This window comes from Balaenoptera musculus, chromosome 20 (assembly GCF_009873245.2).
Source record: "Balaenoptera musculus isolate JJ_BM4_2016_0621 chromosome 20, mBalMus1.pri.v3, whole genome shotgun sequence".
Classification (NCBI taxonomy): domain Eukaryota; kingdom Metazoa; phylum Chordata; class Mammalia; order Artiodactyla; family Balaenopteridae; genus Balaenoptera; species Balaenoptera musculus.
Window position 1 is genome coordinate 7,347,859 of NC_045804.1, and position 13,599 is coordinate 7,361,457.

The 13,599-nt window shown below is 63.4% G+C and overlaps 1 protein-coding gene across 3 annotated transcripts; it reads right to left on the bottom strand.

Moving 5' to 3' along the window:
* Nucleotides 1-38: 38 nt before the first annotated feature.
* CASKIN2 (CASK interacting protein 2) lies at nucleotides 39-13,599 on the bottom strand. Of its 3 annotated transcripts, XM_036836077.1 has the most exons (21): nucleotides 13,452-13,592; nucleotides 12,221-12,302; nucleotides 11,754-12,067; nucleotides 7,709-7,760; nucleotides 7,084-7,181; nucleotides 6,536-6,681; nucleotides 6,337-6,432; nucleotides 6,119-6,249; nucleotides 5,824-5,932; nucleotides 5,343-5,451; nucleotides 5,018-5,112; nucleotides 4,298-4,559; nucleotides 4,053-4,174; nucleotides 3,892-3,952; nucleotides 3,687-3,778; nucleotides 3,370-3,480; nucleotides 3,190-3,291; nucleotides 2,962-3,100; nucleotides 1,357-2,823; nucleotides 1,043-1,265; nucleotides 39-597 (listed from the first exon to the last, which is right to left on the bottom strand). In XM_036836077.1, the coding sequence occupies exons 3-21, from the start codon at nucleotides 11,845-11,847 to the stop codon at nucleotides 507-509; spliced, it is 3,600 nt and encodes a 1,199-aa protein (XP_036691972.1). In that variant the 5' UTR covers nucleotides 11,848-12,067; nucleotides 12,221-12,302; nucleotides 13,452-13,592; the 3' UTR covers nucleotides 39-506. The 3 variants fall into 3 exon arrangements, with proteins under 3 accessions (XP_036691972.1, XP_036691973.1, XP_036691971.1); XM_036836078.1 differs by having other exon boundaries at nucleotides 11,754-12,302; nucleotides 13,536-13,599; XM_036836076.1 differs by having other exon boundaries at nucleotides 11,754-12,302.

Below are 13,599 nucleotides of genomic sequence, written 5' to 3' on the forward strand. Positions count from 1 at the left end.
GCTTTGCCTCACTGAGGGCAGGCAGGGGCGGCGACAGAGGCTGGCCTGGCCGCTTGTTTACGCGTCCTGTGAACACCTGCGGGGGACCAGGCCAGACACACCGCCTCCTCCAGCCTCTCGGCGCCAGGACAGCACAGTGGGTGGCCAGAGGACCTTGGCACAGGGGCTTGAGACACTGCGGGGACAGAGAAGGTACCCCAGAAGCCCGGCCACCACCTCTTTCTTCCTGGAGAGGAAGCTCTCACCAGGGTCCCTGTCCAAGAGGCAGGGCCGTCCCGTCAGGTTACACACTGGGAGGGGGCTCTGCTGAGGTGTCCGGTTCTGACGAGTCCCCTCAGCTCCCCTGGGGGCTGCCTCCCAGAGCCCTAGGGCCGACAGCCGCTGGCTTGGAGCAGCAGGGGTCGGGACCCCCGCTAGGGCGGCAGGGGCGGCGTCCGTGCCGGGGGAAAGGCAGTGGCTGGGGAAGGTCACGGTGGGCACTGCTGCGGGCTGCCAGCAGGTCCAGCTCAATCCAGCATGGCATCCAGCTGGTTAGCCAGGGCGTCGAACATGGTGCTGATGTCATCCAGGATGTGCTTGGTGGAGGTGCCCGGGGGGCTGCAGCAGGGGAAGGACCAGGTCAGATCAGCCAGCGGTCTGCACCCTGCCGGCCCTGGGCAAGGGGTCTGCTAGTGAGAGCGTGGTTGGTGCGCACACTTTGTGTGCATCTTCTCCTAATTCTCACAACTTCCCGAGGCAGTAGGAGTTACCGTTCCCTTCCTTGCACAGAGACGCTGGGGCTCACAGGGAGAAGTGACTTGCCCAAGCTCACGTGCCTCTAAGTGGCGGCCACCAGGATTCCCTGCAGGTCAGATCCGGGTGACCCCAGGCCCAGGCTCCTCCCATCCCAATAGGGGCCCCCCCAGCCTGAGGATCTGCCCGACGTGACGGTGACACCCGTCACCTCCCATCATTCCCGGAACCCTGGGAAAAGGATTCAGGATTCGGGAGGAGCTGCCCTTACGCCGCCTTCTCCCCCTCTGAAGCACCCAGCACCCCTCACCCCTCTCGCTCCTCAGCACCAATGCTCTTCTCCGCGGCCCGCAGTGCAGCTGCCAGGGATGAGCTGGTCTGCTCCAGTCTCTGCTGGGCCCGGCCTGGGCCCGTGGCCCCAGTGTTCTCTGGCCTTGGAGGGGGCACAGGGCGGGGGCCGAGCCGGGGAGCCAGCTTGGGGCCAGAAAATGCCAGCTGGGTGCAGGCCACAGACACAGGCTTGGGGGCTGTTCCTGCAGAGACAAAGAGGTTGGCTTGTGACTCAGCCGGGCTGGGCACGAGCCCTGCCAACACCACCCTCTCCCCGCAGCTCCCGCCTCATACCTGCTCCGGGCACCTTGAGGAGGGCAGCAGGGGGAGCCGGGGGCTTCATCTCCCCGGGCCGCCGACTGTCCTCCAGAGCTGGCCCGGGGCAGGGAGCCACGGGGGGCTGGGTCGGGGGGCCGGGAGAGACAGGGGCTGGAGCTCCGGGCTTTGGGAGGCTGCTAGGGTCAGGCCGGGGAGGGCTGGCAGAGGCCGAGGGGGACTCGCCGGGGGTCTGCGAGGACAGGGGGGTAGGGGGGCCGGGCGTGGCGCCGGCCACCCCGAAGGCCAGGAGTGCTGTCTGCAGCGGCTCCCTCTCCCGGCATTTGGGCCTCCGCTTCACAGTGTCCGACTCTGTGAGGTTGAAGTCGAGGCCAGCAGGCACGGGCGTCTCCCGGGGTGGGGGGCCCGCCGGCTTGGGCCTCTGTTTGATCGTCAGGTTCCCCTCCTCCGCGAACGGGAGCCCCTCCCCTGAGCTGCCCCGAGACGGGGGTGTCCCCTCGGGCCCTGGGTCCTCCTCCTCTGTGTCCGATGCGGCGCCAGCTGGGGCGGGCAGGCCGGGGGGCTCCGAGGGGCCCGTGGGTTCACTGAGTGTTCGCCTCCGGGGCCCCGGGGCCCCCTCCTTGGGCGCCGGGCTTCCATCTGGCGGCGGCGGCGGCTCCAGGGTGGGGCCGGAGACGGAGCTGAGGCGCTTGGGGGGCGGGGGCGGGGGGCCTTTGCGGCGGGCCCGCAGGGCGAAGGACTGGCTGCGGGGCGCCCCTCGGGTTGGGGTCGGGCTGGGGCTGGTCCGGGCGAGGGCGCTGCGTCCTGGTCGCCGAGTGAGGGTGGCGTAACTGCCCAAGGCGCTATCCACTGGCCCTTCGGCCTCCCCCTCGGCTTCCCCCTCGGCCGGGCTGGGGCGGCTCAGGCTGTGGGACCGGCGCTTGGGCCGAGGCGGGTCTGGAGGAGCGGCCAGGGGGCCGGCCAAGTAGGAGAAGGCCCGGGGTGCGCCAGGAGGCGGCCCTGGGGCTGGGCTGGAGGGCGAGCCCTGGGGGTACATAAAAACGTAAGGGGGGGCCCCTTGGCCAGGAAGTGGGGAACAAAGCTTAGGGGGCCGCTCTGTGCCCTCTGGGAGATTCCTCTCCTGTGGGGTGTTGGGGTCTCCGCCACTGGGCTGGGAGGCAGGCTGTTCCTGCGAGTGCCCGGACCCCCGTGAGCGTGCCCCGATGCTCTCCTGGCTGGGGGAGCGGGCAGGGGGCAGGGGGAGCGGCTCAGGGCCACCCCCTGCCATGGCCGCCTGTAGCTCTGGGCTCAGCTCGCTGCCCTGGAAGGTGAGGAGGCGCGGGCCAGCCACAGCCGGACCGTCCCCGTTCTCCAGCCCCTCGATGGCCATCAGCTCCGGGCCCCTGGCCAGCCGGCGGCCGCCGTCACCTGGGGCCTCCCCCTGCAGTAGGCCCCGCCGCAGCTCAGCCAGCCGCTTCACCCCCAGCATGAGCTTCTTCTGATGACCTGAGAGGGGTGGATAGAGGCGGAAGGGTTAGCTGGGGCTGGAAAGGGTCACCCTCATCCCTCCTGGACCCCCGAAACATTTTGGAGACTCTCCAAGGCACGCGGGGGCCCAGCCAGAAGGCCCAGGGCAGTCCTCACCGAGCTTGTTGACTCCGATCTCCTGCAGCTCCTCCCAAGTGAGGTCGGCCACCAGCCCCATGGAATCGTAGCCGCTGCTCACCAGCTGCTTGTGGTACTGCGGCAGCCCCAGCGCGCACAGCCACTCCAGCAGGTCTGCCTGCAAAAGCAGCACCGTCGGCCCCCAAGCCAGGAAGGCACTGCAAAGCCGCAGCTGAAGGTGGGAGCCCGTGCCCATCGCCCACTCACCGGGATGTAGTTGGGTAACCACTCGGCGATGCTGAGCTGGGCGATCTCTGAGGCGATCTTCTTCCTGTGCCCGGGCTTGGTCACCCCGATGGCCGTCAGGTCCTGCCACACAGAGTCATGCCATCAGGCCCCCTCCTCTGCCCACTGGTTCCTGCACTGCCTTCCCGCTGCAGCACCTACCTCGGGTGTCATGCGGCTGATAGTTGGCACGTCATAGCCAGCCTGCAGAAAGTGGGCAGTGTAGCCCTCCAGCTGGAACTCGCTGAGCCAGTTATGAATGGCCTGAGCGTCCTGTGGTGTGGGGGGAGGGGTGAAGTTAATGGAGCTGAGTCTGCTGGGGCGGGGGCGGGGGCGGGGGTGGGGTGCCAAGGCCACAGACCAGCCACTGACCCCAGCCTCCCCAGGGGCCTGGTCTGAGCAGGGACTTAAGTCCACACTGAGGCCCATCGCAACCCCTACCCTGGGCTCACAGCCCACTCCCCCAGTGCGGGTCACACCTTCCCCTCCAGCAGCTGCTCCGGCCTCACGTCCTGGGTGAAGAGCAGCTCCCCGGAGCGGTAGTTGGCCAGAGGGCGGTGGTTTGGGTTGTCTTCAAGGAAGGAGAGAAATGGAATCAGGGTGGCTGGATGAAGGGGCGCCAAGCCCTCAGCCTCCCCACCTGCACCGCTCCTAGCCCACCCAGGTCCCAGTCTCCCTTCCTACCTGCCAGGGACGGGGGGTGCAGTCCTGGCAGCACCTGGTCCTCTCCAGCAGAGGGCAGTGGCTGGAGACAGGGAAGGAGCTGACTCTCACTTGGGGAACTGGCAGTGGGTGTGGGGGGCCCGGCCCTGGTCCCAACCAACGCCCTCCCCCGCCCCCCCAACCTGGGCATTCTCAATAAGGAGGCCGCTGCTGTGGCCGTTGGTGCCCTCGGAACTCTGTCCGCTGCCGGCACTGCGGATGCTGCCCACGCTGCCCTCGCTGCCCACACTGTTCCTGTCACCTGCTGCAGGGGGCAGAAGCCAAGGGGTTAGAGCCCCAGTTGGCCCTGCCAACAGCTGACTGGCAGCTTGCCAGAGCCAGATGTTTACCCCGGTACCCAGCACTGCCGCCCCCCGGGAGGAGGTACCTGGGCTGTCTGGGCTGAGGCCCACCCGAGGCAGCTGGCCATAGGTAAGGGGGTGCAGGGGGTCATCAGCAGGGGGCTGTGGTGTCCTGGAGAGGCCTGGGCGCAGGGTGGTGGACGCAGAGGGGAGGCGGGGTGCAAGGACGCCCACCCGCTTGCTGACCACTTCAACGATGCCCGGGGGGAAGTAGCCCACACGGTCCGTGCCCCTCTGGCTCTCGTGGATGTGGCCCTTCCAGCGGCCGTCGGGATGCTGCTCAAGCACCTGGGGCAGATGGGCAGGGGGACGGACGATGCCACGGTCACGTGCTGCACCAAGTGCCCAGCCCTGCAGCTGCGGTCCAGCTCTCCCCCTCCCCCCGGGGAGCTGGCCTCTGGTGCCCAAGTCGGCCCACAGTTCTGGCCCTGCCACCAGCATCCAGCCCAATCCCCTGGGTGCCTCCAGGGCATACCAACAAGAGTCTGGAGTCAGCCTGGGTCCAGATCCCAGCTCCACTGCTTGCTAGCTTGTGACTTTGGACAAACTGCTTTCATTCTCTAAGCCTCAATTTTGTCAGCTCCAAAAAGGAAATGGTAAGAGCACCTACCTTACCTGGATTGGGAAGAATTCAACGAGATCGTGCATATAAAGACCCTAACACAGAGCCTGATCCACAGTAGGTGCCCAAGTAAGTGACAGCAATCATTTGTGTTCTCGAAGGAATGCCTGCATTGGGTCCTCACCGTGATGACGTCCCCTGCCCGGACATTGAGGGCAGTGGGATCGTGGAGGTTCCAGAAATCCTTGAGTGCTCGGACCTTCAGGATCCCTGAGGCCTCTAAAAGAAGGAGGAGGACAGGTGTCATCTGAGGGTCCTTAGGGCATCTTCCCTTCCCTCCAGTCCCCTGTTCATGACCCTCCCCCAGGTCCCTGCCGCATCATCCCCGCAGCAACCCCCCAGACCAGCCCGGGGCCCAGGAGCGTGACATCCACTCCTGCTCCACTTCCTGGGACCCTCTGGAGTGGCTCCGGATTCCCTGGGCTGGGTCTTCTCCCCCACACGCTCACCCCGCAGTAGCTGCTTGATTTCCCGGCTGGCCTGGGAGGTGGTGAACTGATTCACGATGTCCAGCGCCGTCTGGTTATACGTGTTCCGGATGTTCACGTCCACCCCACCCTGGGTGCACAGTGCGGGGTAAGCCTGTGCTGAGCGCCTGGTTTGTCGCTTCTCCCAATTCTCACAGCTACCCAGCAGGTAGTTACTATTTTCAGATTTTACAGATGAGGAAGTGGAAGCTCAGAGATAGGGTCAAGGATGAGCTCAAGGTCACTCAGCTAGTAAAAGGCAGAACCGGGCCTTGAACCAGGTCCGTCTGCTCTCCAGCCACTTTGCACGGCCCCCACCCATGCAAAACACCACGTTGCCAGTGGAGACCCCCTCCCTTGCCACCCCAGCCGGTCTTGGACCCGGCACCCGCTGGGGACCCGTCCACACCCGCGGGCTGACCAGGGGTCCATACCCGCGGGCTGACCAGGGGTCCACACGCACCTCCAGGAGCAGCCGCACCACCTCGGTCTTGCCATACAGCGCGGCCTCGTGGAGTGCCGTGCCTGTCTTGGTCTGGCGGTTGATCTCAATCCCAGCTCTCAGGAGCTGCCTGTGGAGGGGAGGGTGAGTTACTGGGGCAGAGGGCAGGGGGTGGGGAAGGAGAGGAAGCCGATTGCTGGGGTCTGGGAGAGAGATCCAGAGCGAGGGTGAAGAGGGCAGCAGGGCAGGGCACTGAGGGGACGTCGCCAGTCCCACCGGAAGAGGATGAGGATGTTGGGGGGGCCCCGGTGGGTACCTGATGACCTCTCTGTGGCCGTTCTTGGCAGCCAAGTGCAGGGGTGTGGTATAGTTGGGGTCACACGGGTCCTTGGCCTCACCCTCCAGCAGTGCCACACATAAGTGGCTGTTCAGTAACAGCTGGGCCACCTGCAGCAACCAGCACTCAGGTAGGGCCTCCTCCTGAGACCCCCCCAGACGCCCAGAACCCAGTACCCCAAGGGCAGCAGGCCCCACCTTGAGCCGTCCAAATTCGCAGGCCAGGTCCAAGGGCGTCTTCTTGGCCTTGTTGACCAGGCACGGGTTGGACTGATGCTGGAGGAGCATTTCTGACTGGGGTGGAGTGAGCCAAGTGAGGGGTCTGGCCTGGCCGGCCCCCCGTGCCAGCCCCCCTCTCCCTGCCCCCGCGCCCCTGTAGGCTGGCAGGGTCACGTACCACTTCATAGTGTCCGTACTGGGCAGCCAGGTGCAGCGGGATCTGCCCATCCAGCGAGGCGGCGTTCACGGCCGCAGAGGCCCGCAGTAGCAGCCTCACGGGCTCCAGCCGGCCCTGCCAGGCTGCGTAGTGCAGCGGTCGCATGCCTGCCAGAGGGAAGGGGTTTCTAAAGGAGGTCGAGGGATGGCGTGGGGCCGGAGGAGGGAACTGAGCAGAGCCTGGAGCCACCCCAGCTGGAGGGGAGAAGCGAAGCTGGCTTCACCCGGGTTTGCTCAGGGAGAGGTCCGGCTGTCTGGGGCTGAAGCCAGAATCCCACCTTGTCCACCACGGATGACCTGGTGACCTTGTAACGGTGATGTAACCTCAACTTCCTTACCTGGATAATGGGATGTCAGTACCACCCACTACCCCAGAAGGCTGTGAAGACTGAAGAGGTAAAGCATTTGCAAGTTCAGAGAAGCTATGCCAACATCTATTAGCATTGCTACGATGTAGCAGGGGCAAACTCTGAACACAGGGTCTGGGGTACGGGTACACTGGGCTCTCACCATTGCTGTCCTTGATGTCAACGGTGGCCTGAGCCTCCAGCAGCAAGGCTATGAGCTCCAGGCTGCCCCCCAGGGCGGCGTGGTGGAGAGCCGAGAATCTGATGTGGTGGGACACAAGGTCGGGGGTGTCAGTGAGCGGCCCCCCGCCCCCAAATCCTGGTCTTCCACAGCAGACCCATCCTGGGGGCTGTCAGGGATGAGTTATTTGCCCACTGCACCCCCGGCCCCCCACCCTGCCAGCCCTGCCACGGGAGCCAGAGCAGCCGGGCCGCAGCATGAAAGGGCTCAGTGTCTGTGCTGAGAGGCCTGTTTGTCTGGCCTCCCTCACAGCCGGCCCAGGGGAGGGGGCCGTGGGAGCAGGAGCCCGAGGGCTCCTACCCTCCAGGGAGAAAAGGGAGCCTAGCAGGAATCTGACCCAAGGAGGCCCCTCAGAGAGGCACCAGGGCCCCCTCCCCTCCCTCAGGGATAGCTCCACGGGCAGGCGCGCGGGCAGGGCCCTGAGCTCTCGGCAAACACGCTTCAAGGGCCAAGTTTGAGAAGGGAAGGGACTCTAGGCCCCAGGTCTTTCCACTGCCCCTCCCCCCCCCCCCCCCAGTTTTCAAGAGGGACGGGGGCTCCCGCTCACCCATCAGCATCCTGGTAGTTGACGTTGAGTCTCTTCGTGGAGCCAAGGAGCTCTGGGGGTCAGAGCGGGAGGCATCAGGGCACCCTCGAATGACCCGCCCTTACCCACACCTAACCCAGTGCGCCCTCCCCGCCCACCTCCCGCCTCCAGCTGACCTCTTGGAGTGCAGGAAAGCACCTGCCCCATGGTCCTTTAGCTGTCAGTCCCTATGGCTTCCCACCCTGGCCCATCAGCTGGAGGGCGCCGCTGCAGCAGTGGCCTGGCTTCCCTGGGCCCCCAGCCCCGCTTGTTTATAGGGTCAAAGGGGGCGGAGATGGGGGGGGACTGGCATGCTGTGCCCTCAAAGGACAGTCCCACGAGCGCATGGTTGGCATTCCTGCCTGAATGGGCCAAGGAGTGAGCCTCATTGTCCCACGGGCCAAGGGGGCTGGGAGAGAAAGCAGAGGGCACCAGAAGCTCGAGAGTAGAGGGCGGATGCCAGGGCTGGACTCAAAGGCCACACTGCCCGGCCCTAGGTCATCCCTGAGCGGAGCATAGTGGGGAAGGTGGCGTCACACAGACCTCACCATGCCCTGGCTCTGCCACATACTAGCGGTGTGATCTTGGACAAGTCACTTGACCTCTCGGGTTGTGTCCTCATCTGTAAAATGGGCTGATCACAGAAGCTGCTCACGGGGGTTGTGAGTACAATGCCTGACCCTTGTGAAAGATGGGAGCTCTCACCATTTAGCACTCCTTACGTGTTAGCCATTATTACCAAGAGGCTGTCCTCCAGCGAAAGCTGGTACAGTCCCCCCAGGGCCCCTGTTAGGGGAGTAACTGCTGACTCTGCACCCACAGGCTCCTGGCAGAGAGCTCTGTGCCCCGGGGAGCAAGGGGAGGATGCTGGTTCATCCCCCTCTCGGGCACAGGGACGGGGTTCGGACAGGTGTGCTCCACGTGTGAGCCAGGGCGTGGGAGGGGGTGGGCCCTGAGGAGTGTTGCGGAGGGGAAGGAGAGTGCCTGTCACAGGCGGGCCCCTGCCTCCTGCTGGAACCCACCCCTGCCGGGAAGGAGGAGGCCTGGCTCAACCCGGCTGGGCAGGGTGCCAAGCATGCTGGTCCAGGCCTGCCCCCCAGGCCCTGGTGGGCCCCTGAATACCCCAGCAAGACAGGGCCTCATTCCAATAGGGAGGGACCAAGCCTGCAGTGAGGAGCACAGGATGGGGAGGGGGAGACAGCTACACTTAGGGCTGAGCCGAATTACGCTACAGCGAAAAGGTAAATACAGAGTCAAAGAGTGACGGAGGAGGTGAGGGGGTGGGGGCCACAGGAAAGAAACCCAGGCCTCCCAGCCTTCCTGTAGTCCCCTTGGAAAGTCCTTGTCACACAGAACCATTCAGGGGCCCTAGAAGCAGGAAGTGCGTGATTCAAATTCTTCTCCTTCTTACTGGCTGTGTGACCTTGGCCAGCCCTGGTACCTCTCTGAGCCTCAGTGAAGACAACGAGGTCAAGCAGGGAAGAGGCACAGAAAGTCCCTCCACCTACTGCCAGCCTGGACAGTCTGGGCTGGGGCAGCTCGGCGGTGAGATGCAGCCCCTCCGGGGAGTGGCAGGACAACATGACAGAAGGGACAGGAACAGGGGCAGGGCCAGGCTGGGTGGCTCTGTTCTTTCCAGAACAATGGCCGGAAAGGCGGTGGGGAGAGGCTCAGAGGGACTGAACTGGGGACCTTGGTGGGAGGGTGGAGGGTCCTAGGTTCTTGGCAGTGGCTCCCGGCACTTCCCCTGCGGTACAACCTTCTTCCCAGGCCTGGCTCTGCGGGTGGAAGGGTCGCTCCTCCTGATTTAGGCTCGGGCAGAGGATGTGAGCTCAGCAGGCCGCCCCCAGCCCACTCCATTTCCTCTGGCCAGAGAAGGAGACAGCTCAGAAAAGGGAGCAGGGGAGGGAGGGAGGAAGGGCAGAGGCAAGGCCAGGGCAACTGTAGCCCTCTCCTCCCAGCCACTTGCTCCCTGAAGAGGACCTGGGTCGGCAGGGAAAGCCGGCCCCCAGTGACCAGATATCAGATGCAGCAGGCTGAGGGAGCACCTCTCTTTGGACAGCCAGAAAGCTTTAGCCACCGCCCAGAGGGAAAAAAGGGAGCCCTGACACCTCCCTTCCAGCAGTTTCCTTTGCCTTTCTGGGTATGGAGCAGGAGTTTCCAGCCTCCCTTCTCAGAACTGCTTCAGAATCACCTGAAGAACTTTTGGATTTGCAGAGTCCCAGGCTCTCTGTGATGATTCTGTGATTCTGGGAGAGACCAGGGAGTCTGTACTTTCAGAACTATCCCTAGGTAATTCTGACGGGCAGCCGAGTGTGGCAGCACAGGGCAGAGGGCTCAGGCTTGTCTTTGATCTGCCACACGATGGCCGTGTGACCTTGGGCAAATCACTAACCCTCTCTGAGTGTCAGTTTCCTTATCTGTAAAGTGCATGTAGAAGAACCCATCTCCCAGGAAATAGAGGGGATTACAATATTTCATAAACTGTAGGGTCTGCAAAAGTCACCTTGTGATCTCCTTCTTGTCACCAGCTTTCACAGCTTCTCAGAGGACTGGGAGGGGGGACAGGTGGTTCCAGGACCCTATCACTCTGTGCAAGTCCCCTGGGGAGTGGGGGGAAGGATCATCTTCCTCCACAGATGTTTCCCCCCTGGGCACAGGGGACCTTCCTGGAGCCTAGGAGCCTGGCTGCAAGGTTTCTGCCACCAGCCTCCAGCCACTTGCCCTCCCGAGGGCCTCACTTTGAGGTCTGAGGCCCCAGGGCTGTGAGGTCAGCAGCAGCTCAACCAAGGCCCTACTGGGCAGGTTGCCAAAAGCAACACAGAGGTGAGGGGAGGAGGGGCAGTGGCTCCCACCTTGGGGCCTCCAGGGCCCTCCCTGGACCCTCCTTGGCACCTTCCCCCATCGGGCTCACCCTGCATCCACTCCCCCAGGGCACAGAGAGTACCCCTCACGATTCCATCTCTCTACAACCCGGCTGTCCTGCCCTGGTGTGTAAGTGGGGACACTCACACACGTGCACAACTCCCAGGCCCTTAAAATCCTTCCTTCCGGCACCCCACACTCCCAGGTGTGGGTGGGGATAATTGGACATCTTCAGGTAGCCTGGGGGACTCCTTCCTGTGCAAAGGGCCAAGCTGTGTCTTGCGCTAGAGCCCCAGAACTCCAGAAGGACCCTCTCTCCCCCAGCCCGAATCTGGTGGCAGGAGCCATCTCCTGTCCCTCCTGGTCCAGGAACTCAAGGGGACAAGTCCAGTGTCCTCCTGGGACAGTCCAGAGAGCTTGCCCTGAAGCCCAGAGGTCTACTCTCCTTGCAGGGTCTCACTGCAGAGGTACTCAGGAGATGGAAGTCAGGTGTGGCCACCTGTGCACAGAGCTCCCACAACCCTGTCGACTAGAGACCCCAGGCTGCAGAGAGACCTCCAGAAAATTAACTTTGGACACACACCCCCAGGGGACACAGGCAGATAAGTCAGGGGGATGGGGGCAGTTAGATAATGCTGAACTTTGTTTTAAGCAGAATTCTCTTTAAAAAGCTATCTTACAGATATCTCCATCAAGCTGACAAAAACACAGAGATGCTCTGGTTGGACTGGGGGGTGGGCGTGGAGGTTGAGCTCTAGCTATTCAGTCTTTTCCACCTCACTGCCAGAAACCCCACAGCTCCAAAGAACACATTGGAAAAACCACCTGCTAAAGGCAACTCCATGAGGGCAGGACTTTTAGTTTGTCTTGTTCACTGCTGTGGCTCAGTGCTTAGAGCCTGGCACACAATAGGCACTCAAAAAAATTAGAATGAATGTACTTCAATCCTTTTACTTTACAGGTGAGGAAACTGAGGCCCAGAGAGGTAAAGTGATTTGCCTAAGGGTTCACAGCAAGGGGGACCCAACTTCCTCACCGGCTCTCCCACACAGAGGCACTCCCACCCCAAGCCCCGAGATCAGAGTGACCACCCAGGCCTCTCTCCACAGCCTGGCACTCAGGGGAGGGTCTCAGCTGGATAGTCACCCCATCAAGTACTCACTTGTCTTTGTGGCCTTGACCTTAGCCACCAGTTTCTGCACACCAGTCACATCTCCATTCTTGACAGCGAGGATCAGGTCCTGTTCTCGACCCATCCTGGTCCCTGGGCTGGGCTCTGAGCTCAGGAGTCCAGGGCAGAGGCAGGGAAACGGGTCTAAGCCGAGGTGTCAGGGTGCCATCCCTTGGTCCTCTGGAGGGCCAGGCGTCCAGGGGGAATGTGTCTGGTGTCCCAGGCAGTGGGCTTCTTGTTAGGCGCTGACGGGTACCCCCTCAAGGTGCTTCGTGAGCTGCCGCCACAAGCAGGAAAGCTGATCTCTGAGGGGGCAGAGGCTGTGTGGAAATCTGAACGGATATCAGCTTGCAGCTTCCGACAGCCCAGGGATGGGCCGGGACTGGGGGCGCCAATCTTTCCAACGTGGCTCAGGAGCACTAGTGCCCACCCAGAGAGCAGCCAGCATTCCCTCACACCTCAGTCAGCAGCGGTGGACATGTCTCAGGAGTCTGGAAGAGGTGTGGTCCGCTGAAGGTCTGCTGAAGGCTGGGCCAGAGTCTGTAAGGGTCCCAGAAGCAGGGCTCAGAGAAAGAACAGGACAGGGCTTCCAGGGAGTCCCCCAATCACCCTGGCTGCCCTTCTGAGTCAAGGGAGGGGCTGAGCCACTCAAAAGGCGGAGGGAGCCGCCATGCATGAGAGGAGTATTTGGAAGCGGGGAGGTGGTGTTCTGGGAGGGGGAGGCTGAGTCACTGAGGCCCCAGGGCACCTGGCAGCACCTCAACCTGGGGCAGGAGGGGCCCTGGCAGCACGACACTGGGGCAGGTCGGGCCAGCAGCCTGTTCTCCACAGCCTGAGGCTCTGACACCCACAGACAACTGGTGGGCCAGGAAGTGGGGCCTGGGAGGGTCAGGCACAGGCAGACGGGCAGGGGTCACTCCCTGTGGAAGGTGCCTGCCCCGAGACTCTTCCCTATCCAAGCTTTGCTGTAATAGCTGGATGCCCTAGCCCCAGGGCTCTTTATGAATTCAGAGGGTGGAATGGGGAGTTAGGGCCCCCCATCTCTGGCGGGGTGTCTGCCTGCAGGACAGGGAAGCTTTACAGCACCTGTTGTTGACCCATCCTCACCCCTTGTGTGGGATGGGGAAGCAGCTGGGCGGAGAACAGAGGTGAGAGCCGGGGCACTGCTGGTAAATGGGGCTGCCTGCCCTCCCAAGCCTGAATCTGAGGCCCAGAGCCCAGACTTCACTTTGGAAAAGCTTACTTCAGTTCCTAGGTGGCCGAGAATTTGTTGCCCGAGTCCTGTGGCATGAGACCTGTGCAGGCCTGGGGCCCTAGCTGGGGTCCTCTTACTCCCCAAAAGTCCCAAGCCCAAACCAGATGGCACTCCAGCTCAAGGCCCGCGGCCGACATTGGGGGAGGGCGCCCCTGGCAGTGCATGGGGTCGGGCTGGCTCCCCCGCCCCCCGGAATGCCAGTCCAGCGCCGCGCAACCCCCCAACCCAGCCCAGCCCAGGCGGACCGGGGAACAAAGCGGCGGGAGGGACCGGGAGGGCCAAGCGCTGGAGGGATTGATGCGGGAAGACGATACAGGGGAGCGAGGAGGACGGAAGGACACGACAGATGAAGGCGCCCGCGGATTCCGCAAGAAAAGTTAGTTTGTGCCCGCCCTCAAGGGTGCTGACCCCCAGATCAGTCCCCGCAGTCTCACCTCTCCCAGCCTCCCCGCCGGGGGTCCGGCAGGTCCTGCTCGGTCCCTGGCACTCTGGACGGTGGCTCCCACTGCCCCCCTTACCCTTTTTCTTCTCCTTCTCCTCCTTTTCCAAGGCCGGCTCGGCGCCTCCCGCAGGAAATCCCGC